The sequence below is a fragment of the Plasmodium knowlesi genome (assembly GCF_000006355.2).
Source record: "Plasmodium knowlesi strain H genome assembly, chromosome: 13".
In the NCBI taxonomy this organism is placed as follows: domain Eukaryota; phylum Apicomplexa; class Aconoidasida; order Haemosporida; family Plasmodiidae; genus Plasmodium; species Plasmodium knowlesi.
This window is the reverse complement of record NC_011914.2, coordinates 1,227,759-1,251,581: the sequence shown is the minus strand read 5'-3', so window position 1 is coordinate 1,251,581 and position 23,823 is coordinate 1,227,759. Positions and strand designations below refer to the sequence as shown.

The window sequence follows — 23,823 nt, the reverse complement described above, 5'->3', positions numbered from 1 at the left end:
TCCTCCTTTAAGAAACCTTCTTTCTTCTTTTCCTTCCCTTTGAAAACCTTCTTTCTTCCCCCCTTTAAAACTTCTTTCCTTTCCCCCTTAATCCTTCCTTCTTTTCTCCCTTAACCTTCCTTCTTTTCTCCCTTAAACCTTCTTTCTTCTTTTCTTTCCTTTAAGAAACCTTCTTTCCTTTTCCGTTTAAAACCTTCATTCCTTCCCTTTGGAAACCTTCTTTCCTTCCCTTTTAAAACCTTCTTTCTTTTCTTCTCCTTTAAAAAAACCTTTTTTATCTTCCCTTAAGGTGGCTAAAACACCAGGCCATATATTGTTGATCTAAAAAACCGAGGAAAAAGAACCTTCTTTCTTCTTCCCCACTTAAGAAACTTTCTTCTTCTTTTCCTTCCTTTTTAAAACCTTCTTTTTCTTCCCTCTGAAAACCTGTTTTATTCTCTCCTTTAAGAAACCTTCCTTCTTATATTATTGTTTATTGGCAATGAAAAAAGGAAGGAACGGAAAAGAACAGAAGAAGGAAAATAAAAGAAATGAACGAATAGAAAAGAAGGACGAAATAAAGAAGGAACAATAAGGGAAGAGAGTAAAGGTTTTAAGGGTGTTAGAATTCAGATTGCGGATTTAGGTTGAAGGCTTTAGGGTGTCGGAAGTCAGATTCTGGGTTCAGGAATAAGGTTTTAAGGGTATTGGAATAAAGTTTTTCAGGTATTGGAATAAGGTTTTAGGGGTTAGCTTTAACTTAGTAAAGGGGAGGGAAAGGAAAAATTCCTCGCTGACAACCCAAACGGGATACTACGCACCAACCGGATTTTAGGAACCGGATGGTACAGCTATTGGAAACTAGGGGAACCGGACAGGAAAAAAAGAAAAAAAAAAACGGGCACGTCAAATACGACGACGGAAGAAAATTGTTCATTTCTTTTTTAAATTTCAGGAAGGAGAAAAAATATTCCCATTCCCATTAATTTTTTTCAACTTATCAAACAAATTGTAGAAGACGAAGAAAATAAATAAGCATGCCAGAACCGAACGCAGGTACATCACCCAGTGGTGGTGCCGCCGGTAGCGGTGGTGGATTGTTCGGAGAATGGATGAAGACAGTATTGAACAATGGGGCAACGCCCCCGTCGACTCCTAAGAAAATTACGGTAAGTGGATATAATAAAATAAAAAAGAAGGACAGCTGAAGAGAAGAGCAAAGGCGAAAGCATGTCACAGAAGGGAAAAAAGCAAGAAGGTCCTAAGGGAAGAAAAAGGAGGAATATTTGAGGTAGTAAGAAAAGGAAGCTCCAGGGTTTTGGGATTTTCAGGGTTTAGGGTTTTCAGGGTTTAGGGTTTTCAGGGTTTAGGGTTTTCAGGGTTTAGGTTTTTAGGGTTCAGAGTTTTCAGGGTTTCAGGGTTTAGGGTTTAGGGTTCAGGGTTTAGGGTTTAGGGTTCAGGGTTTAGGGTTCAGGGTTTAGGACAAAGGTGTCAGGGTATTAGGACTTAGATTCCGGGTTTAGGACAAAGGTGTCAGGGTGTTAGAACATAGATTCCGGGTTTAGGAGGAAGTTGTCAGGGTGTTAGGACTTGGATTCCGGGTTTAGGTGTAAGGTTGCAGGTGTGTCAGAAGTCAGATTCCGGGTTTAGGTGTAACGTTTTAGGGGTATTAGAATAAGGTGGTAAGGGTGTTAGAATAAGTTTGTAAGGGTATGGGAGTAAGGTTTTAAGGGTATAAGAGTAAGGCTCCAGGGTATAGGAGTAAGGTTGTACAGTATTGGAATGAGGTTTTAAGGGTATAGGAGTAAGGTTGTAGGGGTGTCAGAATAAGGTTGTAGGGGTGTCAGAATAAGGTTGTACGGTTGCCAGAATAAGGTTGTAGGGGTATTGGAATGATGTTGTTGGGGTGTTAGAATAAGGTTTCAGGATATTGGAATGAGGTTGCAGGCTATTGGAATAAGGTTGTTGGGGTGTTAGAATAAGGTGGTAAGGGTGTCAGAATAAGGTGGTAAGGGTATTAGAATAATGTTGTAGGGGTATTAGAATAATGTTGTAAGGGTGTTAGAATAAGGTGGTAAGGGTGTTAGAACAAGGTGGTAAGGGTGTTCGTATAAGGTGGTAGGGTTGTTTGAATAAGGTGGTAAGGGTGTTAGAATAAGGTGGTAAGGGTGTTAGGATAAGGTTGTAAGGGTGTTAGGAAGCAGGTTGTAGGGTATGGGGGTAAGGTTGCAGGGGTGTTAGAATAAGGTTGTCAGGTTGTTAGAATAAGGTGGTAAGGGTGTCAGAATAGGGTCCTAGGGGTGTCAGAATAGGGTCTTAAGGGTGTCAGAATAAGGTTGTTGGGGTGTCAGAATAAGGTTGTTGGGTTGTCAGAATAAGGTTGTTGGGGTGTCAGAATAAGGTTGTTGGGGTGTCAGAATAAGGTTGTTGGGGTGTCAGAATAAGGTTGTTAGGGGTGTCAGAATAGGGTCTTAAGGGTGTCAGAATAAGGTTGTTGGGGTGTCAGAATAAGGTTGTTGGGGTGTCAGAATAAGGTTGTTGGGGTGTCAGAATAAGGTTGTTGGGGTGTCAGAATAAGGTTGTTGGGGTGTCAGAATAAGGTTGTTGGGGTGTCAGAATAAGGTTGTTAGGGGTGTCAGAATAGGGTCCTAGGGGTGTCAGAATAGGGTCTTAAGGGTGTCAGAATAAGGTTGTGGGGGTGTCAGAATAAGGTTGTTGGGGTGTCAGAATAAGGTTGTTGGGGTGCCAGAATAAGGTGGTAAGGGTCTTAGAATAAGGTTGTTGGGGTGTCGGAATAAGGTGATTAGGGTGTTAGAATAAGGTGGTAAGGGTGTTGGAATAATGTTGTAGGGGTATTAGAATAAGGTTGCAGGGGTGTTGGGATGATGTACAGGTGTTAGAATAAGGTGGTAAGAGTGTTAGAATAAGGTGGTAAGGGTGTTAGAATAAGGTGGTAAATGTGCTAGAATAAGGTGGTAGGGTTGTTAGAATAAGGTGGTAAGGGTGTTAGAATAAGGTTTCAGGATATTGGAATAAGGTTTCAGGGTATAAGAGTAAGGTTTCAGGGGTATAGGAATGAGGTTTCAGGGGTATAGGAATGAGGTTTCAGGGTTTAGGAATAAGGTTCAGGGGTTAGCTTTAGCTACTTTAGGGGGGGAGAAAAAAAACTCCTCGCATACAGGAAGGCAGGCCGGATACGGCATAGAAGCCGGATATTACATAACGAACCTACTACACACTAACCGGTAGCTGCACGAACCGGAGGGCGGGGAAAAACCTACTACGATTGATTAAACCGGAAACTACAAATCAACCCCACATCCCCATCGAACCGGAGAAAGGGGAGAGGAAAAAATGAAGGAAAAGATGAATGAAATAAGAAGGAGGACAAAATAGTGTTAAAGGATGGCGAAGTTGGAAACTATATGTATAAATATATCCTTATATATACATAGCAGCAGACGTATTTTTTTTTCTCTCTTATGTAGGACAAGTTGAAGAGCAATTTAGCTACAACATTTGGAGAACTGAGGAGGTGGATCACGGTGAAGGTGGAGTCGGATGAAATAAAGGAGCTCTGTGGGGGCGTAGGGGACCTTGTGAGCTGGGGAGGATGGGGGAGAAATCCTTATATGCAGAATTTATGTAAGGCGGTAGTCGAAATAAGATATTTCATAAGTAATGTGGAAACAACGGGGAGTAGGTTCATGGGTCAGGCCGATGAGCGAGCACGAATTGCGCCCCTCACTCCTGATGAAGCCTATCGTCGCTGCATCGTGGGCGCTGTTGCCTTATCCGCGATGTATGGTGATCACTGTCAACTGACTGAAATTATTGAAAAAATAACGAAGGATGTCGACAGTAAATTGGGGAAGCACTTGAGTTCGAAAGACAGGGCAAACTTGGATGAATGCAAAAATATTAGCGCTGCCGAATTGATGATCGGTAGAGCACTTCTTCATAATACAATCAAAACATGGACGGAGGAAGAAAGGATGAAGGGGGGGGGAGGAACCTGGAAGGTGAAGATGCCATGGAGGTATTGGGCGGACGTCTGTAAGCAGAAGAGGGAAGACGCTAATTTGCAACAGCAGAGAAAAGACAATGCAGAAGTTATGACGAACTTCCTGAAACTGGACAACAGGAAAACCGCAGGAAGTAGTGGCGGAACGACCCTAGCAGAAGTATTAACCAATGAAAACTTACAATTAGACTCGGCTACAATAGAGAAGGCACTTCAGGTCGCAGTAGGGGGAAATGGTCAAGTGGATCTTACAGAAATAGACAAGGTTGTACGGGAGCTCAATAAGGTATCTGGGGAAAAAATAGGTTAGTTTTTAAGGGGAGGGGTGGAAGTAAAAAAAAAAAAAAAGTTCAGCTGTTCACCAAAAAAGGAAAGGGAATGTAAGGGAAGGGGAAGGGGAAGGGATTTCCCCTTCCCCTTCTCCTTCCTCTTCTCCTTCCCTCTTCTTTTTCTTTCCCTTCATTTTTTTGCATTCTTCCTTCCTTTCTTTTTTTTCCCTTTCTTCGTGCAGCTCAGGAATGCATGAAAAACAGCAGCAAGAAATTTTGTGAGCGCTTGGACTGTGCAAAAGATTATTGGAATTTGACGAAGGAGAAGAGCAGCAGTAACACGGTAAGGAGGGGAAAGACTGTTCATATATACATATAAGTACATATATGTATATATATATTCATATATACGTATGTATATATATATGTACATATATACACATTCACTTTCTATATAGGGAGATTTCTGGGACAGCAACGTCAAGGAGAAGCTGAACAGTCTCCTGTCTACTACGACTATTAATGCTGATGGCACCACTGCTAACCTCTGTGAGAACGGTGACTTAGATAGTGCAAATAAGGCAGCTTGCAAACACATGGCAAAATTTTTGCACGAGATGTACAAAAATGGGAGTAGTGACCCTAACAAATATTCTGAACAAATTATAAAATGTCTTTTATTAAAAGCATATGCTGAAGAATTAAAAAAAAAAGCAAAAGAAGGAGGGTACTGTAGCATAGATGATGGAATAAAGAAGGCATTGGAGTATGCTGAAACTATTAAAGCAGCAAATTGCAATGGTAGTAGTAAACCATGTGTTGAATGCACATGGAAGAATGACGACGACTACAGCAAACTTGATAAGTGCACCATTGGCAGCACCACCACTGAGAGTGTAAAGAACAAAGTAGAAACAGTGCTCAGCAGCAGCGGAAAGACAAACCAAGCCGGATTACAGAAAACCTTGATTGCCTTCAATACAAACAATGAGTTATGTGAATGGGTAAATTGTGCCGCAAAGCGATGGAAAGAGAACAACCAGAACACGGGAAAGGTAAGTTGGCACATGCGCAGTCTAATTGCGCAGTAAAGGAATGACAATTACACATATACACATATATACATACATACATAAGTACATACATGTATACATCTACATACATACAAGTGCATATATACAAATACATATGTACATACATATATATATACATCTATATATATATACATGTATACACATATATATATGTATAGATGTATATGTATATATGTCTATATATGTGTACACATATGCACTTACATATATATGTGTATGTGTGTGTACATACATACATGTATATATATATATATATATATATATATATATATATATACATATTATACTACCTCACCTACAGGAACAATTTTGGACGAAGAGTGTCCAGCAGCTGTGGAATGAATTGGCAGGAGCAATGAAGGGCAGTAATTGGAACGGAAGAGGAAATGGATGTGATCAATTGAAAGGTACAACTCAGTCTGAACAGACGGCATGCAATTATTTGCATGCCGGCTTAGAAGCACTGTACAACGGTACGTCGTCGTCGCCGGCAGGCGGCGACGACATCCTATCTACGAAACACCCATCGTTTAGACAAGCGATGGGTTGTTTTTTACTTCATTCCTATGCAAAATATATGAAAGACAAAGCAACTTGTAATATTGATAAAGGAATAAACACAGCTTTCGAGTCGTGGAAGAACCTGAAGGATAAACCTGGAACTTCTTGCAATGGTGCCACTGGCAAGGGACAGTGTGTCCCTTGCGAATGGGATAAGAACAACAAATGGGAAAGTTGCCTTGAGGAAATTACCATAAATAGTAATATAGCTGGCTCACAGGATAATGCAAAGAAGAAAGTGGAAGAAATTGTCAATGAGAAGAACGACACCAACATAAAAGAAATGCTAACTGAAATAAATGAAATGACTTCTTTATGTGACCATATGAAATGTATAGAAACCCACTTAAATTCCTCTAGCTCACAACAGCAGAAGAATCCGAGTGCGGTAAGGGGGGAAGAAGGTGTATAGGTGTATACACATATACATGTACACATACATATGTATGTGTACATGTATATGCATATGCATATATATATATATATATATATATATATATATATATATATATATATATATATATATATATATATATTATACCACCACCTTATACAGGAAGAGTTCTGGAAGGAGGGTGGCGGCGCAGTGGCAGAACTATGGAAAGAATTGGTAGACGCCATGACGAATAGTACAGATAACGAAAATCAATGTAATACAATGGATGATTATAGAACACCCACCAAACCTGAAAAGACGGCATGCAATTTTTTGCATGCGGGCTTACATAAATTGTACAATCCGACAGGAACGACTAAAAATGGACTTTTGTCCAATCCATCGTTTAGACAAACGATGGGCTGTTTCTTACTTCACGCCTATGCAAATGAAATGAAAAAGAAGTCCATTTGTGAGATTGATGCTGGGGTAAAAAAGGCATTTGATTCGTGGAAGAATCCGGGGAGTAAACCTGGAACTTCTTGCAATGGTCCCAATGGCAAGGGACAATGTGTCCCTTGCGAATGGAAAAAGGAGGAATATAAGAATTGCTCCATTAACACAAATGGAACCTCCACTGAGAATGTTGAGGGCAAATTGAAGGGCATCATCCAGGAGGATAAGGACGTAGCAGTAAAGAAGGCAGCGGAAGCCGTAAATACCATGAACTTATGTGAACGCGCAAAATGTGCAGTGAATTGGTATAACAGGACCAAAGGGAATGGGGTGACGACAACTGACTGGGTAAGGAATGGCAGTAACATACATATATACATACACTCACATATGTATATGTACATGTATATATGTATATGTATATGCGTACATACATATGTATATATGCATATGCATATATATATATATATATATATATTACTGCACTTGTAGACTAAAATGTGGACCGAAGTCAAGAATGAAGTCACCTCATTCGACAGCACCCTGCCTGACAATGCGGGGAGCGACAACGATACAGACACTCTGTGCAGGGAGGTTAAATGTACGAACGATGGTAATGGAGAGCATTGTGTAAGCAGGGAAACATGCAAACTTATTGTTAGAGCATTGAAAGAGGTACATAAAATTGGGGAAGGTGACACAGTTTCTGGGCCACAAGAAGTGAATAACCGAATATTTAAATCTACCATTCGCTGTATGGCGCTCAATGCCTTTGTACACAAATTAAAAGATCAGGCGGACAAGGGTGGTTATGGTTGTGCTGTGGAGAAAGGAATAAAGGGGGCCTTTGATGAAGATAAGCTGAAGATTAAACGTGAAGAATGGTGTGGGAAGAATGGTAATGAGAAGGGTTCATGTGAGGAATGTAAGGAACAGATGTGTGTCAGTTCCAAAATTGAGGGCCAGGAAGTGTGGAAGAAAGTGTTGGATATGTTAAACAATGATTCCAACACCAAAATACAACCAACATTGGACAAAATAAATGAGAAAGCCACTTTATGTGATCGCATGAATTGCATAGCGAATTGGTATCATGAAAAGGGGGGACAGGGGAAGGGGGAGGTAAGTGGCCACATATATAATTGTCCACTTTATGAGACGATAGAATAGTGCACAGTGTACATATGCACTATATATATTCCCATAGGATGGATGAATATAAATACATATATATATATATATATATATATATATATATATACATATATACATACATATATACATATACATATATACATATACAAATACATATATATACATATATACATACATATATACATATACATATATACATATACGTATACACTTACATATGCCTACATATGCGTATATGCATATATATATATTATCACCATCACCTTATATAGGCCACATTCTGGGCGGAGAACGATGGAGATGTCGCCAAATTGTGGGATGAATTGTTACAAGCAATGAAGGATAGTAAAGGAACACGGGAAACAGAATGTGATAACACGGTAGATGGAACTCGTTCTGACAAGACGGCATGCAATTATTTGCATGCCGGCTTCAAACAACTATACCAACCGGATACTTCGTCAGGAACGACTAGCAATGGTATCCTGTCAAGGGACAACCCATCGTTTAGACAAACGATGGGTTGTTTTTTACTTCACGCTTACGCAAAACACATGAAACAAAATGCAATTTGTAATATTGAAAGGGGGATAACACAGGCATTCAAACTTGGGGAGACTCTCAGTAAGAGTGGTACTAATTGCAATATCAATGGCAAGGGACCCTGTGTCCCTTGCCAATGGCAAGAAGACATCCTTAACACTTGCACAATTAAAACAAATGGCAGCGCCCCGGGCGCTGGCCAAGATTCGAAGGTAGAAGAGAAGTTAAAGACCACCGTCAATATGAACGACGACTCTAACATTCAAACAATGCTAACTAAAATAAATACCATGTCCACTTTATGCGATGGTTTACAATGTATAGCATCCCACTTAAATTCCACAAACGGAAAACCATCGAATTCCACAACGGTAAGGGAGGAAAGAAGGTGTATAGGTGTATACACATATACGTATATATATGTACATATATATATATTTTATACTCCACTTTGCAGAAAGACTTTTGGAATAGTGGCGGCGAAGTACAAAAACTATGGGAACAACTATCCAACGCCATGACGAAGAATGGCACAAACAATGAAGGTCATTGTAATAAGATGGATGATTATAGAACACCCACCAAACCTGAAAAGACGGCATGCAATTATTTGCATGCCGGTCTTAAATACTTAAAGGAAAATTCAACCCTTAAAACCAATAACGGTGAAATCCTGTCTAAGGACCCATCGTTGAAACAAGCAATGGGTTGTTTCCTTCTTAAGAAATATGCAGAAAAAATGAAAGACACATCAAAATGTGTCATTGATTCTGGTATAGAGAAAGCATTTAAGGCATGGAATGAAGATAATAATTCTACTTGCAATGGTGGTGTTGGTGCCAGTGGCAAGGGACCTTGTGTCCCTTGCCATTGGAAAGAAAAAGACTATGAAGATTGCAATATTAACACAAATGGCAGCCCAACGCCAGTAAAGGACAAATTAAAAGAAGTTCAGGACAAAATTGACACCACCGCAAATAACACCCTAAAGGACATAAATAAAATGTCCACTTTATGCGACTACATTAAATGTGCCGCACCCAAATGGTTCAAAAACAAAGCAGGGAATAGCGGTAACTCTACGCAGACTTGGGTAAGTATTACTACAGACAACACATCCAACCTACCATCAACACAACACTTAGAGGGGGTAGAAGGAATAAAAAGAAAAAAAAAAAAGAAAAAAAAAAAAAAAATTCAGATTCCGGGTTTAGGACAAAGGTGTCCAGGTGCTAGAACTTAGATTCCGGTTTTTGGAGAAAGGTGTCAGGGTCTTAGAACATAGATTCCGGGTTTAGAGGGAAGGTTTTAGGGGTACCAGAAATCAGATTCCGGGTTTAGGAAGAATGTTGTAGGGGTGTTAGAAGTCAGATTCCTGGTTTAGGAATAAGGTTGTAGGGGTATTAGAATAAGGTTGTAGAGGTGTGAGAATAAGGTTGTATTGGTGTTAGAATGAGGTTGTAGGTGTATTGGAATGATATTCAGGGTATGGGAAGAAGGTTTAGGGTTTAGGAGGAATGTCTGGAGGGTATAAGAATAAGGTTTTAGGGTGTTCGCTGTCAGATTCCAGATTTAGGAGTAAGGTTTTAGGGTGTTCGATGTCAGATTCCAGATTTAGGAAGGAGGTTGTAGGGGTGTTAGAACTTAGATTCCGGGTTTAGGACAAAGGTGTCAGGGTGTCAGAATTCGGATTCCGGGTTTAGGAATAAGGGTTGTTGAGGTGTCAGAAATCAGATTCCGGGTTTAGGAGGAAGGTTGTAGGGGTGTTAGAATTTAGATTCCGTGTTTAGGAAGAAGGTGTCAGGGTGTTAGAACTTAGATTCCGGGTTTAGGAATAAGGTTGGAAGGGTGTAAGAACTTAGATTACGGGTTTAGGGGGAAGGTGTCGGGGTGTTAGAACTTAGATTCCGGGTTTAGGAGGGAGGTTGTAGCGGTGTTAGAAGTCAGATTCCGTGTTTCGGACAAATGTGTCAGGGTGTTAGAATAACGTTGTGGGGGTGTCAGAATGATGTTGTTGGGGGTGTTGGAATGATGTTGTTGTGGTGTTGGAATGATGTTGTTGTGGTGTTGGAATGAAGGTTGTTGGGGTGTTGGAATGATGTTGTTGTGGTGTTGGAATGATGTTGTTGTGGTGTTGGAATGATGTTGTTTTGGTGTTGGAATGATGTTGTTTGGGGTGTTGGAATGATGTTGTTTGGGGTGTTGGAATGATGTTGTTTGGGGTGTTGGAATGATGTTGTTTGGGGTGTTGGAATGATGTTGTTTGGGGTGTTGGAATGATGTTGTTTGGGGTGTTGGAATGATGTTGTAAAGGTGTTAGAATAAGGTTGTTGTGGTGTTGGAATGATGTTGTTTGGGGTGTTGGAATGATGTTGTTTGGGGTGTTGGAATGATGTTGTTTGGGTGTTGGAATGATGTTGTTTGGGTGTTGGAATGATGTTGTTGTGGTGTTGGAATGATGTTGTTGTGGTGTTGGAATGAAGGTTGTTGGGGTGTTGGAATGATGTTGTTGTGGTGTTGGAATGATGTTGTTGTGGTGTTGGAATGATGTTGTTTTGGTGTTGGAATGATGTTGTAAAGGTGTTAGAATAAGGTTGTTGTGGTGTTGGAATGATGTTGTTTGGGGTGTTGGAATGATGTTGTTTGGGGTGTTGGAATGATGTTGTTTGGGGTGTTGGAATGATGTTGTTTGGGGTGTTGGAATGATGTTGTTTGGGGTGTTGGAATGATGTTGTTTGGGGTGTTGGAATGATGTTGTTGTGGTGTTGGAATGATGTTGTTGTGGTGTTGGAATGATGTTGTTTGGGGTGTTGGAATGATGTTGTTGGGGTTTCAGAATAGGGTCTTAGGGGTGTCAGAATAGGGTCTTAGGGGTGTCAGAATAGGGTCCTAGGGGTGTCAGAATAGGGTCTTAGGGGTGTCAAAATAGGGTCTTAGGGGTGTTAGAATAAGGTGGTAAGGGTGTCAGAATAGGGTCTTAGGGGTGTCAGAATAGGGTCTTAGGGGTGTCAGAATAAGGTTGTAGGGGTGTCAGAATAGGGTCTTGGGGGTGTCAGAATAGGTTCTTAGGGGTGTTAGAATAGGGTCTTAGGGGTATTAGAATAGGGTCTTAGGGGTGCCAGAATAGGGTCTCAGGGGTGTCAGAATAAGGTGGTAAGGGTGCTATAATATGGTTGTATGGGTGTTAGAATAAGGTAGTAAGGGTGTTAGAATAAGGTTTTAAGGGTATAGGAATAAGGTTCCGGGGTTAGCTTTAGCTACTTTAGGGGGGGAAAGGAAAAACTCCTCGCAGACAGGGACTGGATACGACACCAACCGGATACTATACGCCAACTGGATACTACACCAACGGGATACTACAACAACCGGATACTACACACTAACCTATCAACTACATATATAACCTTTTTTACTTTTTTTTTTTTTTTACAGTGTGCCTTTTGGGATACGACTGTTAAAGACGAGCTGCAGAGGATGTTCAAAGAAATCGAGGATAGAGGAAAGTATACTAATCCTGCATGCAATGAGTTTGGTGATGGTAATGAACATAGTGTTGAAAGAAAAGCTTGTAATCATATCACAGCAGGTTTAGAACACATTAAAGACATTACAAGTAGTACCTCCCAGTCTAATGCTAGTGGTCAAGACAACCAACTGCTCGATGGAGCAGTTGGTTGTATTGCTCTTAACATGTACGCTGATCAAATAAAAAAGGACTCGCAAGAGAAATGTCCCATTGATGAAAAAACGATTAGCGATATGTTCGAAAAATGGAATGAAAAAAATAATAATAAATCTTCGCCTCCATGTAATGGTGGTGGTGGTAATAATAATGTTTGTTTTAAATGCACAAGACAACCAAACTTTAGTAGTTGCGAACTTAGTGTTGACAGCTCTTTGGTGGATAAAACAACAAATGGAAATTGCAATGATAAAGACAACACCGACAGAGACAATGTCCAAACTGAAATAAACAATCTCCTCAACAACGAATCCAACGACCAATCCAACCCCAACTCCATTAAATCCAACATAACGACCACCTTAACTACTATCACTAAAATGACCTCTTCTTTCTGTACTCAAGTCCAATGCGCAGCAAAAAAATACCACGTAACGCATAATGGTGCTAAAAGCAGCGATGTGACTTGGGTAAGCGAACCCATATCAATGACAACAACAACATTATATATACATATACACATATATATGTATATATGTATATACGTATAAGTATAAGTATAAGTATATGTATATGTATATATGTATATATGTATACATGTATATTTATATATGTATGTATATATGTATATGTATATATGTATATGTATATGTGTATATATATATGTGTATACATATGTGTATACATATACATATATATTTTTTTTTTTCTTACTTTCTTTTGTTTTATGTTTAGAATGCCTTGAGGGATGAGATCGGAAAGGAATTAACGGATCTTTTAAAAGATATGAACGAGGCTACAAAGCAGAAGGACGTTGAACAGTACTGCAAAGATGACAGCAAATGGAATACTAGGGGCCATACAGAAAGGCGAACAAATAGGGCAGCTTGTTTGCATTTTGCTGCAGGACTGCAGCACATTTATGGCCGTCCCAACGGCCAAAAGAAGGGCCAGTTTAACGGCCCATCGTTTGGACAAACGATGGGTTGTTTATTTCTTAAAGAATATGCAAAACAATTAAAAGAAATGGCAAAAGAGAAGAGAAAAGGACATAGTTGGGTACATCCCTATTGTAGTATAGATGAGGGCATAAAACATGCTTTTGATAAAAGTAAAAACATTATGGAAGAAACATCTCCATGCAATAATGGTAATAATTCTTGTTTTGAGTGCAAACTGGGCGAAAAATATGAAGATTGCAAAATTGGCAATGACGATATAGGAAGTAAATCTAATGAATTGTTCAAAGACGATCTAACGAAACAAAAACAAATGGAAAAAACATTAGAGAATACAGTCTGTCCCATCCTTCTTACGGATCTCCTTACCCCTTTTCTTCCTTTGGCTCCTGTCTCCATTGGTCTTTCTGCTATGGCTTATTACCTTTGGAAGGTAAGATAAAAATAAAAGAAAAAAATTAATGAAAAAAAAAAAAATTAATGGACAAAATTAATAGGAAAAAAATTTTTTTTAATGGTTAAAAGGAAAAAAAAAATTTTTTTTTAACGGTTAAAAGGAAAAGAAAATTTTTTTTCATGGTTAAAAAAAAAAAAGAAAAAAATTAATAAAAAAAAAAAAAAAAATTAATGGGAAAAAAAATTATAATGGACAAAATTAATGGTTAAAAAGAAAAAAAAAATTTTTTTTAATGGTTAAAAGAAAAAAAAAAATTTTTTAAATGGTTAAAAGGAAAAAAAAAAATGTTTTTTAATGGTTAAAAGGAAAAAAAAAATGTTTTTTAATGGTTAAAAGGAAAAAAAAATTTTTTTAATGGTTAAAAGGAAAAAAAAATAAAATAAATGTGTAAAAAGAACATTTCACAATCTTCTTAACAAAAATATCCCCTCATTTTTTTTTTTTAGTATTTTGGTCCTCTTGGTAAAGGAGGATCACGTTTCAGAAGATCTCCTGCTCAAGCATCTCGTCCATCAGTACAGGAACAACTCCTCGATCATGTGCAGCAAGATAGTTCACATGAATATCAACTGGTGAAGGAACGAAAACCTCGTTCTGCTCCAACGAGAACGAAACGTTCTGGTCCCGTGAATCGTCGAACGATTATTGAAATTCATTTTGAAGTGTTGGATGAATGTCAAAAAGGCGACACACAATTGAACCAGAAGGATTTTCTGGAACTTTTGGTTCAAGAGTTCATGGGATCGGAATTTATGGAAGAAGAACAGGTTCCTAAGGAACTTGTTCCTATGGAAGGTGTTCCAATGGAACTTGTTCCTATAGAAGAGGTTCCAAGTTTAGGTTCCGGGTTACTGGTTTAGGTTTTAGGGTTCACAGTTCAGGGTTCACAGTTTAGGGTTCACAGTTTAGGGTTCACAGTTTAGGGTTCACAGTTTAGGGTTCACAGTTTAGGGTTCACAGTTTAGGGTTCACAGTTTAGGGTTCACAGTTTAGGGTTCACAGTTTAGGGTTCACAGTTTAGGGTTTATTGTTTAAGATGAAGGATATTTGTTTCATACCCCTTTTTGTCCTTTTTTAATTATGTGATAAAAAGACATAAGGAGTTTGAATATTCATGTTATTTCTTAATTTTTTATGCCCTTTTTTGGTTTTTTTTTCTGTTGAAAGGACACCTTTTCTTTATAGAAAAAAAAAAAAAAAAAAAAAACATTCTTCTTTTTTTTTTTAAGAACACACATTCTTTTTTTTTTTTTTTTTTTTCCACATTTATTTCTAATTTTGATTGCAACTTTTTTTTATTTTTTTTTTTTTGGTGAAAGGACACCTTTTGTTTATAGAAAAAAAAAAAAAAAAAAAAACATTCCTCTTTTTTTTATAAGAACATTATTATTTTTTTTTTTTTCCGTTTGCGAAAAATATATTTTTTTCTCTTTTTTCTTTTCACGCTTGCGAAAAATATTTTTTCTTGTCCCTTTTTCTTTTCTTTTTTTTTTTTTTTGGGCGGAAAACAGGAAGATAAGCGCGCGCTCATATTGCGATGTGTCCGGTCCGCGAACACACAAAAAAAAAAAAAAAAAAAAAAGGACGGTGGATGATGAAATATATTACAGTTGCAAAAAGGTCGCAAAATATAAAAGAAAAACAAACGCATATCGGATACAGGAAAAAATTGTGTGTACATGGGTGTTGGCACAGACAACCTTATAAAAGCATACATACACTTTACACCAAAAATGTATACTAAATAACTGGAATATGCGGAAATGGCAGGGTTCAGCGTCCCGGGTTAAAAATAAATTTGGTTGCGGGTTAAGGGTAAGGTAGGTTGCGGGTTAAGGGTAAGGTAGGTTGCGGGTTAAGGGTAAGGTAGGTTCCGGGTTAAGGGTAAGGTAGGTTCCGGATTAAGGGTAAGGTTGTTTCTGGGTATGGGAAAACGGTTTTCATGGTTATGTATTCCCCGGATTAAAGATAAGGTAGATTCCGGGTTAAGTATAAGGTTGGTTCCGGATTAAAAGTAAAGTGGGTTCCGGGTTAAAGTTAAGGTGGGTTCCGGGTTAAGGGTAAAAGTTCGTTCGCGGTTAAGGATAATGTAGGTTCCGGGTTAAGGGTAAATGTTGGTTCCGGGTTAAGGGTAAAAGTGGGTTTCGGGTTGAAGACAGAAGTGGGTTTGGGGTTGAGGATAAAAGTGGGTTCCTGGTAAAGGATAAAAGTGGGTTCCGGGTTAAGGGTAAAAGTGGGTTCCGGGTTAAGGGTAAAAGTGGGTTCCGGGTTAAGGGTAAAAGTGGGTTCCGGGTTAAGGGTAAAAGTGGGTTCCGGGTTAAGGATTAAAGTGGGTTCTGGCTTAAGGATTAAAGTGGGTTCTGGCTTAAGGATTAAAGTGGGTTCTGGCTTAAGGATTAAAGTGGGTTCTGGCTTAAGGATTAAAGTGGGTTCTGGCTTAAGGATTAAAGTGGGTTCTGGCTTAAGGTGAATGTAAGATCAGGGTTTGGAGTTATGGTGATAGTAGGATCAGGGTTTAGGTTTAATGTTTGTAGAGTATAGGTTTAGGGTTCAGGTTTAATAATTCTAGAGTATAGGTTTAGGTTTTAGTTTTAATGTTTGCATTGTATAGGTTTAGGGTTCAGCGTGCAGAACTCAGGGTTGATGTTTTAGGGTTCAGGGTTTAGGGGTTCAGCGTGCAGAACTCAGGGTTGATGTTTTAGGGTTCAGGGTTTAGGGGTTCAGGGTTTAGGGTTCAGGGTTTAGGGTTCAGGGTTTAGGGTTCACAGTTTAGGGTTCAGTGTTTCAGTGTAACTGAATGAATTTAGAGGGATGTGAGTACATTTGGGGTAAGATTATGTATGAATGAAATCATCTTGGTGTAAACTTTTTTTTTATTTCCAATATGGAATAATAGAATGGTAAAATTTCTATCTTAAGGATGAAAAACGGAAGTATGTTCCAGAATGAGAAGTAATGGAAGTAATAAAAAAAAATAAAGGAGAAATAAATTAGAGAAGAAATAAAAGAAGTGGAAGTAATAAAAAGGAACGGAATATAAGGAAAAAAAGGAAGAATGGAAGGAGGAAGAAATAATGGTTGATAAGAACGGAAGGATGAAGTATCATTACGAATGCAATGATAAGAAAGGATCGGTGTTTGAAATGAAAAGGAATTGATTTTTTTAATTTGAAGAAGTTGATCTTTTAATGTGAAAAAGTTCATGTTTTTATGTGAAGAAGTTGATGTTTTAATGTGGAAAGGATGAATTTAAGGAAAAAGTTGAATAATGTTAGGAAAAAGATTGTTGTCAGGAATTTAAGGAATGTCAGAGGAGAAAAGAATAGAAGAATGTTTACAGGAAAAAGGAGGGAAGAGGGAATTCCATAATTATTAAATTAATAAATGTATGAGGTCGAAGTAAGTGTAGTAAGGGGGGGAGAAGGAGCACCCTTCTTTTAATGTAGAATTCATTATATAAGTATATATACATTTGTATATATATGTATATTTATATTTATATGTATATATGTATATGTATATATGTATATTTATATATGTATATATGTATATAGGTATATATATGTATGTATATATACGTATATATGTATATACCTATATATATATGTATATATGTATATTTATATATGTATATATATATATATGTATGTATATATATGTATATATGTATATATATGTATATATATATTTATATATGTATATATATGTGCATATGTACATGTATATGTATATATATATGTATTTGTTGAAGGAAAATTTAGAAGATTAAATTTCAAAGAATTAACTTTTAAGAAAAAATGAGTGAAAGTAAAGAAGGAGGGAAGAAACTTCAATGCAGTCAGCAAGCGGGACTTCTCAGAGCTTACAAGAGTCAACTGGGACAAAGAATAGAGGAAATTTCCTCAAAGGACATGAACGCGGCCGATGATGTTCCTCCTATATGGTGTTGCATATCTGGTGCCTATACTGAGAAAATTAAAGGGGATGGTGGTTGTGATTTACTATATTATGCAGCTGGGAGCTTAGTATTTAGAAATTTGGTCGACAAGACTTCATTTGATAGAATTATGGAAGAAGTATACGAAATAGTAGGACAGCAGCTGCGGACGAGTGAATGCACCATACAGACCAGTGCAAGTGGGAAAAGATTGTTCGAACTACTGGCAGAACCGTCCATTTCTAATTTGAAGCATGACGGAATATGGCAAACAAATGAGCATTCCGGGAATGTCAGTTGTGAAAAATGTACTAATTACTTAAGGGAGCTTGCCAAAGCATGCCGGAAGGTGGAGAAATATTGTAAGGACGGAGATAATACGGAGAACTGCAGGGATGTTGCAGTAGGAGGTAATCAGGGGGACCCTGGTTATGTGGCACAGTTGATAGAGACCTTAATTCCCGAGCTGCCAGTTGCATCAGAGAAGACGAAGAATGATCAACAGGGACAGGAGGTACTGGAATTTACTTCCCCCCTTTTCCCTCTCATTTAAACGCACGAATATGCATATATGTATATAACACTTTTTATATGTATATATATGGAGCATATTATATGTGCATAATGAACAATGTGTATGTATATATGTGTGTAGGGGAATATACGTGGGGAAAACATACATATCCACTCCTAAATATATTCCACCACTAATTCCATATTTATAGGGAGAAGATACCTGTTTGGGGAAATTGCCCTCAGAGGAGGTATATAAAAAATTCAGTGAAGCCCAAGATTATTGTGGTAGTTCGTCCACCGGTGGAGATATAAGAACCGTATTAGGAAGAATACTGAATGAACCTTCGACCGGTTCGAATTATGCGGATCAAATTATAAGGGGTGCATGTTACGCAAATGGAACTGCGAAGGAAAGTTTCCGAAATGGTGAGCGCTGTAATGCTTTATATTATTGGGTAGGGAATGCGTTATCTACCACACCCAAAAGTGTCTTACATTTCAAGGACCTTGTAGATGCGGCTTACGATAAATTCAGGGAATTCAATGTTGAAAAAGAGTGTACTGATATATACCCCAAAATTGATAAGGATATTTTCAATAATATGAAATTAATATATGATTATTCTACGGACCACGCGGCTCTAAAACAATATGCACAGGGTTCCCGGGATACTGAATCCCCCTGTATTGATAACTATTACATGTACCTGGAAATAGTTGCTTCAGCCTATAGGGGTATGCGTGAATATTGTGGAAAAAGTGGTGCTCATGTTAAATGCTGTGAAAATTTTAGGAGCATGACTGCTAAACATAGTCTTCAGGAACTACTACAATTAAAGTGTTCTTTAAAAAATACATCAGATTGTCCAACTTCCATCGCCCCAGCTGCTATATCTGGTACATTAATTACCGCAGGGTTACCGGCACTCGGATATTTCTTATACAAAGTAAGTAGAGCAATTATAATTATAACTTTTTTATTATAATAAACCATTATAATGAACAATTAAGAATTAAGAATTATAATTGCCCATTACAATTATAATTATAATTATATTTATAATTATAAATGTAATTTATAATTATAATTATTACTATATTTTGTAATTATAATAGACAGTAATAATTATAATTACAGTTATAACTGTAGTTATAAATTACAGTTATAATTACAATTATAATTATAATGGTGAAGTGTGTGTATGCACACACATACACACCTATTATACCATCCTATTAATACTTATTTTATTATTTATTTATTTTTTTTTAATTTAGAATAAAAATAGATTTAACTTCATATATATTTCGTATACATTTCCATGCCCTTCCCTTTTTCCCTTTCTTTCTTTTTCCTTTCTTTCTTTTTCCTTTCTTTCTTTTTCCTTTCTTTCTTTTTCCTTTCTTTCTTTTTCCTTTCTTTCTTTTTCCTTTCTTCTTATTTAGTATGATCTCCTACCCTCTTCGATAAGTAACCGACTTAAGAGCATTGTAGGAGGGGGCAGTAGCAGAAGTAGGAGAGTAAGATCTGTGAGACGAAATTTCGATGGTTCCACAGCGGATGATGCCTCAACAGTAGGTTCCACATTAGGTGACGACTCAACAGTAGATTATTCCACAGCAGAAGATGTTTCTACCATCTATAATGATGATGATGAACCACCTCGTCGGCCAAGCGGAAGAACACGGACAGGAACAAATAATAGAAGACCAGGGAATATACGTTACTATGCCACGTAATATTCCTTTTTCTTCTCTTCTCTTCTTTTCTTTTTTCCTTCTTTCCTTTTCTTCCCTTTTTTTCTTCCTGTCTCTTCTTTTCTTTTCTTTCTTTTTATTTTGCTTTCCTTTTCCTTTTCGTTCTTTATCTTTTCTTTTTTTTTTTTCTCCTTCGTTGGTACACACCGCGTGTTATTCTTAAAAAGAAAAAGGGAGAAAAAAGAGAAAGGGAAAGAAAAGAAAAGGAATAAAAAGGAAAGGGAAGGAAATGGAAAAAAGAAAGAAAAAAAGAGACAGGAAGAAAAAGAAGAGGAAGAAGAAAAAAGAAAGAAAAGAAGAGACAGGAAGAAAAAAAAAAAAAAAGAAAGGGCTCTAAAATGTATTAAGCCCGTTTACAAAATGAATCATTCGCGATGGGTTCTATTATCAGTTTTGAATAAATTTTTTTTCTAATTTTTTTTTGAACAATGCTCTGTATATAACTTCGTTGGGTGTTGTGCGCCACTCCCCTTTTTTCATATATATATTTTTTATCTTTTTTTTTTTTTTTTGGTAAGGACGTAATGTGCATGAACGTGTCCCCCCCATCAATCAGGGGCATGTTCCGTTAAAAGGAGATATAGTCCAAAAAAAAAAAAAAGGGAAAAAATGCCAACGGCAAAACGCAAAATGCACGCGTAAAAAAAAATAGGAGGTACATATTGCAAACTTCCCTTTTTTTTTTTCCTGTCTCTTCATTCCTTTTCTTTTCTTTTCTTTTCTTTTCCTTCTTTATTCTTTCTTTTTCTTCCCTTCTTTTCCTTTTATTCCTTTTCTTTTTCTATTCCTTTTCTTTTCTTATCCTTCCTTTTCTTCCTTTTTTTTCTTTTCCTTTCTTCCAATTTACTTTCCTTTTCCTTTCTTCCAATTTACTTTCCTTTTCCTTTCTTTTTTTCAAAAAAAAAAAAAAAAAAACCTTCCCCTAAGGAAGATAAATACCAGGCCATATATTGTTCTTCTTATAAACTGAAACCTTACTTCCTTTACCCTGAAAACTTCCTTTCTTCCCTTACACTTTTTTTTTTTGGTAAACACGTAATGTGCATGAACTTCCCCCCCACCAATGAGGGGCCCGTTCCACTAAAAGGAGATATAGTCAAAAAAAAAAAAAGGGGAAAAATGCCGAACGCACGCTTAAAGAGGTACATATTACAAACTTCTCTTTTTTTTTTTTTCTTTCCGATTTAGTATTTTGCTTAATGTGTATAAAAAATTTCCTGCCCATGCATGATTTCTTTCTTTTTTTTTTTTTTTTCTTCTTTTTTTTCAATTCGTGTTCAAAATAAAAATATCCTCAACTTTTTTTTTTTTTTTTGTGTGATGTGAAAAGTGTAACGAATAGTCAGAACATTGAGTGTTCTGTTAACGGAGTTAATTCATCCTGATGATGAAAAATTGCCATCATTTTTTTTTTTTTTCATAAATGACAAGAGGGGGATGCTATAAGAGATATTTTTCATGGTCGAATTGAGTACAAGTGCCCATACGTTTGGTGATAAGCACATTGGGAAAAGTAACCAACGCACTACATGTTTACCGATTTGTGCGACGGCTTTTATGACGCGGCTCTTACACAAAAGGCGATGTGCTCCATATGCAGACACATAAATGCACAATTTGTGTATGGGTAATAATTCAAATTTTGTGTCAATAAAAAAAAAAAAAAAAAAAAAAATTGTTCGAGGTACTACTTCCTTCTTTGGTTTGGTCGAATGGAATACGTACAACACTGCGCGAAGGATAATACATTAACTTTTTCCTTGTGTTTATTCCCGCCCCCCTTTTTTTTTTTTATTCCGCACTTTGGCAGTTCGCTCTTTTGTAGTACAATGAGCTTAAATACAGATCGCGCGCAGATATATTTTTTATTAATAAAATGAAGTTATCACATGTAAGCGCGCGAACAACGCACTGATGATTCTGTTTTTTTTTTTTCCTGTGTGGGAGGGAAAAATATTGTACATTCTTTGCTTAGGGTAGATGAATTAAATAATAAAGGTTTCGCGGCGGAAAATATAAAAAGGACAAAGGACAAATAAATGAAACGTATTCTGTGTGCACTGTTAGGGAAGAAAGGTACAAATGGGAAATTGTATACAAGAATTGTATAGCATGTGCACCATTTGGATAAAGGCCTGTTAGGGTCACGTTCAGGGACGTGGCCAATCTTCCTAGATAGGTGCTCTTGTTATTTTTTTTTGGGAAGGGGGGGATGGAACATTCTTTGGACAACCTTTTTAATGTAAAATGTATGTATGCTTTTATAAGGTTGTTTGTGCCAACACCTATGTACACACAATTTTTCTTTTCTCTCTTTTTCGGCTACGAATTTATACCCCCAAGTTTGCACTCTTCTAAGGGACGAAACAGGCAACTCCTCCGTCAGCAAAGAAAAAAAAAAATGAGACTAGCCCCTCTCTGGATAATAAGCTCCTTCTTTGCCTTCGCGTTGGCACATGACATTGAAAATGTAAAGGAGAAGATGGGATCCTCCCCATCTCTTAAGGAAGAAACAAACATACATACACACATATATGTGTATATACACAGGAGCGTGTGCGCAATAAAAATCTCGAATTACTTTAAACCATCACAACAACTTTTCCCCCGAACTCTTCACAGGAAGTGAAACAAGAAATCACAGTTATCCACAAGAGCGTCGTGAAGAAGGTGCCATTGAGAACGTGGCCCGACCTAATGAATGACTCCATCCGTGTGATAATCGAAACTAATAATTTAAAAAACGAGAAACTACAGGAACAAGATTTGGTCCTTTGGAACAATGGCAAGCGTATGAATGAAAAATATTTTAACTCGGATCACTTCCAAAGGGGAAAAAAGCATGTGTATGTTTTTCTTTTGGGTAACCAGGTAAAGGGGATGGGTAGGATTTACCATCGTAAGGGCTACTTCGACCGGATCACAATTGTGTTTGCTGTATCCATCTAAATATCGCGTGAACTGCTGACAACAATAACGACGATATCTATTCCTTCCACCTCTAATATTCTTTCATACATTGATTACTTCCACTCCTTGGTTCTTTCCAGCTTGCGGGGACAAACTGCTTCACCGCGGAGAACATTTACCATACCCTCGTGGACCGAGTTACCAAATACATAGGTGTGATAAAAAAATACTTCCACCTGGACGATAAGGCCAACGAGGAATAGACATCAATGGAAGAGCTCCTGCTACTTTTATTGAAGTCCAAGGATCTGAGAGACCTGGTGGTTGGAATCAAGACGGACGAGCATATCGAGGCTGTGAGGCAGAAAATCCTGGAGTTGACACAAAAAAATAGGAACTACCAAATTTTCTTCGAAATTCTAAGGGAGCATAAAATTGTTTACAATATCCTCGACTGTGAAAACAAGTGGAGGAACTTCGTGAAGGGGAACCTTGGCAATTTGAAGAAGTTGCTTGAGCCATACTACGCCTATGCGAGGGCAGAAGATTTGTGAGTTAGTGAAGGCGACTCTAATGGCTCCTGTGTTGTTGTTGTGGTTGAACTGCTTTAAGCTTCTTTTGAACCTGCTACTCTAAATTCTGCAGTATGCCGTTTATGGCAACAGGGTCCAAATTACCACTACCCCCCTTCAGTGCTTACCCGAATGTGCAGCGTTCAATTTATCTCGTTGTATGTTGTACATACCAACGGTATCTGTTAGGATGACCCCTAAGGTGGATGATAGACCACCACTACTACCACCACTTCGAGTAGTCTCTTTTGTTTGTTCGTATTGGCGGTTGTGTTGGTTGGTAGATTGGTTATGTGGTATCCGGTCACACTCTGCGAGGATCTTTACCTACCCCTCCCGGGAGGGATGCTGGGAAGCGTCCCTGCCATCCAGTATCCAGCATCCGATTGTTATGTCGTATCCAGTCCCTGTCCGCGAGGAGTTTTTCCTCTTCCCCCCCTTAAAGCAGCTAACGCTAACCACGGAACCTTATTCTAACACCTCAAAAACCTTACTCCTATACCCTTAAAATCTTATTCGAACACCCCTAAAACCTTATTCTAACACCCCTAAAACCTTACTCCTATACACTAAAA

General features: G+C 37.7%; 3 protein-coding genes across 3 annotated transcripts; all 3 read left to right on the top strand.

Annotated features, from left to right (window-relative positions):
• Positions 1-1,016: 1,016 nt before the first annotated feature.
• Positions 1,017-14,415, top strand: PKNH_1326600 (SICAvar, type I; the record flags this gene model as incomplete). Its single annotated transcript, XM_039113529.1, has 12 exons — positions 1,017-1,148; positions 3,468-4,308; positions 4,515-4,615; positions 4,731-5,327; positions 5,668-6,315; positions 6,484-7,107; positions 7,252-7,881; positions 8,187-8,828; positions 8,915-9,550; positions 11,890-12,609; positions 12,875-13,531; positions 14,002-14,415. The coding sequence occupies 12 exons, from the start codon at positions 1,017-1,019 to the stop codon at positions 14,413-14,415; spliced, it is 6,642 nt and encodes a 2,213-aa protein (XP_038969907.1).
• Positions 14,416-17,352: 2,937 nt separating this feature from the next.
• Positions 17,353-19,748, top strand: PKNH_1326500 (KIR-like protein; the record flags this gene model as incomplete). The annotated part of the gene is made up of 3 exons (XM_002260665.1): positions 17,353-18,006; positions 18,218-18,955; positions 19,455-19,748. The coding sequence occupies 3 exons, from the start codon at positions 17,353-17,355 to the stop codon at positions 19,746-19,748; spliced, it is 1,686 nt and encodes a 561-aa protein (XP_002260701.1).
• Positions 19,749-22,167: 2,419 nt separating this feature from the next.
• Positions 22,168-22,939, top strand: PKNH_1326400 (conserved Plasmodium protein, unknown function; the record flags this gene model as incomplete). Its single annotated transcript, XM_039113528.1, has 3 exons — positions 22,168-22,236; positions 22,389-22,637; positions 22,817-22,939. 3 exons carry the CDS (start codon positions 22,168-22,170, stop codon positions 22,937-22,939), a joined length of 441 nt encoding a protein of 146 aa, XP_038969906.1.
• Positions 22,940-23,823: the final 884 nt, after the last annotated feature.